General features: G+C 33.7%; 1 protein-coding gene across 2 annotated transcripts; it reads left to right on the top strand.

Annotated features, from left to right (window-relative positions):
• Positions 1 to 236: 236 nt before the first annotated feature.
• Positions 237 to 2,648, top strand: LOC111690534 (mitochondrial 2-oxoglutarate/malate carrier protein). Of its 2 annotated transcripts, XM_046948629.1 has the most exons (3): positions 237 to 374; positions 832 to 955; positions 1,368 to 2,648. In XM_046948629.1, exon 3 carries the CDS (start codon positions 1,517 to 1,519, stop codon positions 2,486 to 2,488), a length of 972 nt encoding a protein of 323 aa, XP_046804585.1. In that variant the 5' UTR covers positions 237 to 374; positions 832 to 955; positions 1,368 to 1,516; the 3' UTR covers positions 2,489 to 2,648. The 2 variants fall into 2 exon arrangements, with proteins under 2 accessions (XP_046804585.1, XP_023308802.1); XM_023453034.2 differs by lacking the exons at positions 237 to 374; positions 832 to 955 and adding an exon at positions 1,006 to 1,159.
• The last annotated feature ends 318 nt before the right edge of the window (positions 2,649 to 2,966 follow it).

Here is a 2,966-nt window from a genome sequence, read left to right as displayed (position 1 = left end):
TAATGCGTTAGTTAAGTACTATTTTTTACAACCATGCTTTAAAACTAGTCGTCACAAAAACAATTGTCAAATTGAAGACATTTAAGAGAGTTTACAGAAATGTTTACAAAAAATAAACAAACGTCACTAGTTAAATGAGCAGTAAAAATAACAAATTGTAAAAATTAAACAAGTGATAAGAAAAAAAATTAAAAATATTAAATGCGCAAGCATGACATACAGTAGTTATCAAAAATATTAAATAATACGACATTATAAACAAATAAAAATCAAAAAAAATCAATACCTATAATAATATTCATAAAAACGATAAGTTTTGTGGCGGCTGGACAAATGAATGGAATTTTTATGAAATTTACTACGAAAAGAGAGCGGTAAACACTGTTAACATTGTATTGCAAAGCGAGAGATATTACAGTAATTTTGTTGCTAGAAATACGTATCATGACGCGATATTAAATAAATTATAACAAATCCAAATATTCATGTGCGTATTTATGAATCATAAAATAAATAAAATGTTTTAAACGATACCCACAAACAATATTAAAACTAAAAAGCCGTCTAAATACGACAAGTATTTAGTTTATTGTCAAGGTTACGATGAAATTAGAAATTTCCGCAATGTACAAACATTTTTGTATTTTAAATTTTTTTGTCAACATTCTATGCTATTCTCTTAAAATTTTTGTTGTTCTCTTGTCTCGTGACAGTAACAGATTGTTTTCAGTGATCAGCTGTTTAATATCAGTTCGCTTTGCTGGAATTAAGTCATAGCGATCAGTTTAGTTTCTCTTTCAGTTTTTATTGTTGTTTTCTTTCATGTTTCAGGGAGCAGCATTGGGGCATTCTAATTTTAGTAAAATCGTGACGTAGACAGACAACGATAAAGTGAAATGTTTAAAATTTATTTCATGTCGATTTTGTTGTTTTGCCGCTTGGCAGTTGTTTAAAAGTGAGTATTTAAATAAATTTATTCCACTGTACTGAGACGATGAGAGCTTCTATAGAAATATACATTCAGTACGATACTCTTCGTCCATCGTGACAGTTTAGTTTTTGGCTTGCGCAAATATAACATACGGTGTTCTGTACGTGCCTTCGTTCGTTTTGGTTTTGTTTTTGGATTCCATACATTATATCGGGTAGTGGGGTGTGGGTAAGTGGTAACAGAACATATGACTTAATATGACTGGGGGCTACAACAACAACGTTAAATTTGTATTTAACTTAACCATACATTCAAGTTCATGTGTGTAGTAGTCGTCAGTCAGTCAGTGCCTTGTGTTTTTTTGCCAATCGATTTGTTGCAAAATTTTGTTAATTTTACAATTTGTTTACATTTGCCTGTATATTTGTAATTGTAGAATTTATAACAAGCTGTAGTGAAACTATTTTTTACTAATAAACAACGACAATAACAAAAAAACAACTGCTGCAGACTGAATTTTGAGGAAATAAGGTGAAAAGAAAAGTTACAACACATTACAAGGGAAATTAACTAAGAGGCGCCAATATGTCTAATCAACAACAAGAAAAACAAACCCAACAACAACAGCAACCAAAGAAAAACATTCCAAATGGTTTAAAATTTGTATTTGGCGGTGCGGCCGGTATGGGTGCTACCATGATTGTGCAACCATTTGATTTAATCAAGACACGTATGCAAATCTCTGGAGCTGGCAGTGGAAAGAAAGAATTCCGCAATTCATTTCATTGTATACAGACAGTAGTGAGCAAAGAAGGTCCACTAGGTCTTTATCAAGGTATTGGCGCTGCTCTATTACGTCAGGCCACTTATACAACAGGCCGTCTGGGTGTCTACTCTTATCTCAATGATGCGTACAGAGCACACTTTAACAAGGATCCCAATGTATCGGCAAGCATGTTGATGGGTGTGATTGCCGGTGCCTGTGGTGCCTTCATTGGTACACCTGCCGAAGTAGCTCTTGTGCGTATGGCTTCCGATGGTCGTCTTCCTTTGGCCGAAAGACGTAACTACAAGAACGTTTTTAACGCTTTGACTCGTATCACCACCGAAGAAGGTTTGGCCACTTTATGGCGTGGTAGTTTACCCACTGTGGGCCGTGCTATGGTCGTCAACATGACACAGCTAGCCTCGTACTCACAATTCAAAACATACTTCCGTACCGGTCCTTTACAAATGGAGGAAGGTATCAAATTGCACTTCTGCGCCAGTATGTTGTCCGGTTTATTGACAACAATTACCTCAATGCCTTTGGATATTGCCAAAACACGTATTCAAAACCAGAAATATGTCGATGGCAAACCAGAATATCGTGGTACTTTCGATGTATTGGGTAGAGTAGCTCGCCAAGAGGGCGTGTTTGCTCTGTGGAAGGGCTTTACTCCCTACTACTGCCGTCTGGGACCACACACAGTTTTGACATTTATTTTCTTGGAACAATTGAACAAATCCTATCAAACTTTTGTACAAGGTAAAGACGCCAAAAGTTCTGGTCTGTGATGATAATTAAGAAATCAAACGATCAATCACCTCACATTATAATGAAATAACTAACCAACCAACCAATGCATACAATACAATAATAATATATAGTCGATGTGTTAATTGTTAAAGTGAAATTCCAATAATAAAAAATATTTAAAAAAGTTAACATTTAAAACCAATTGTGTTTTTTGTACTTTGTATTATGTGTATGTGTTGTATTTAATTTTGAATTTATTTGACTATTTGTACCGAACCTACCTCTACTTGTTTCGTATTAAGATATTTGCAAAGAAATAAATTAATTTCATTAACTTAATTGAACAATTTATACAGACATAGTGCAAAATCTCAATCGAATTCTTAAGTACACTGTTTATAACAGTAGTTTTAAATCGTTTATTTTAGTATTACAGAATGAATTTCATTCGTTTGTTCAGAGGAATAGTTAGCCTAAACATAGGGCTTGTAAATTGTCAATTTTTTTTACAATTAA

This window comes from Lucilia cuprina, chromosome 4, assembly GCF_022045245.1.
Source record: "Lucilia cuprina isolate Lc7/37 chromosome 4, ASM2204524v1, whole genome shotgun sequence".
Classification (NCBI taxonomy): domain Eukaryota; kingdom Metazoa; phylum Arthropoda; class Insecta; order Diptera; family Calliphoridae; genus Lucilia; species Lucilia cuprina.
The sequence above is the reverse complement of the archived record's forward strand: the minus strand, read 5'-3'. Positions and strand labels throughout refer to the sequence as shown.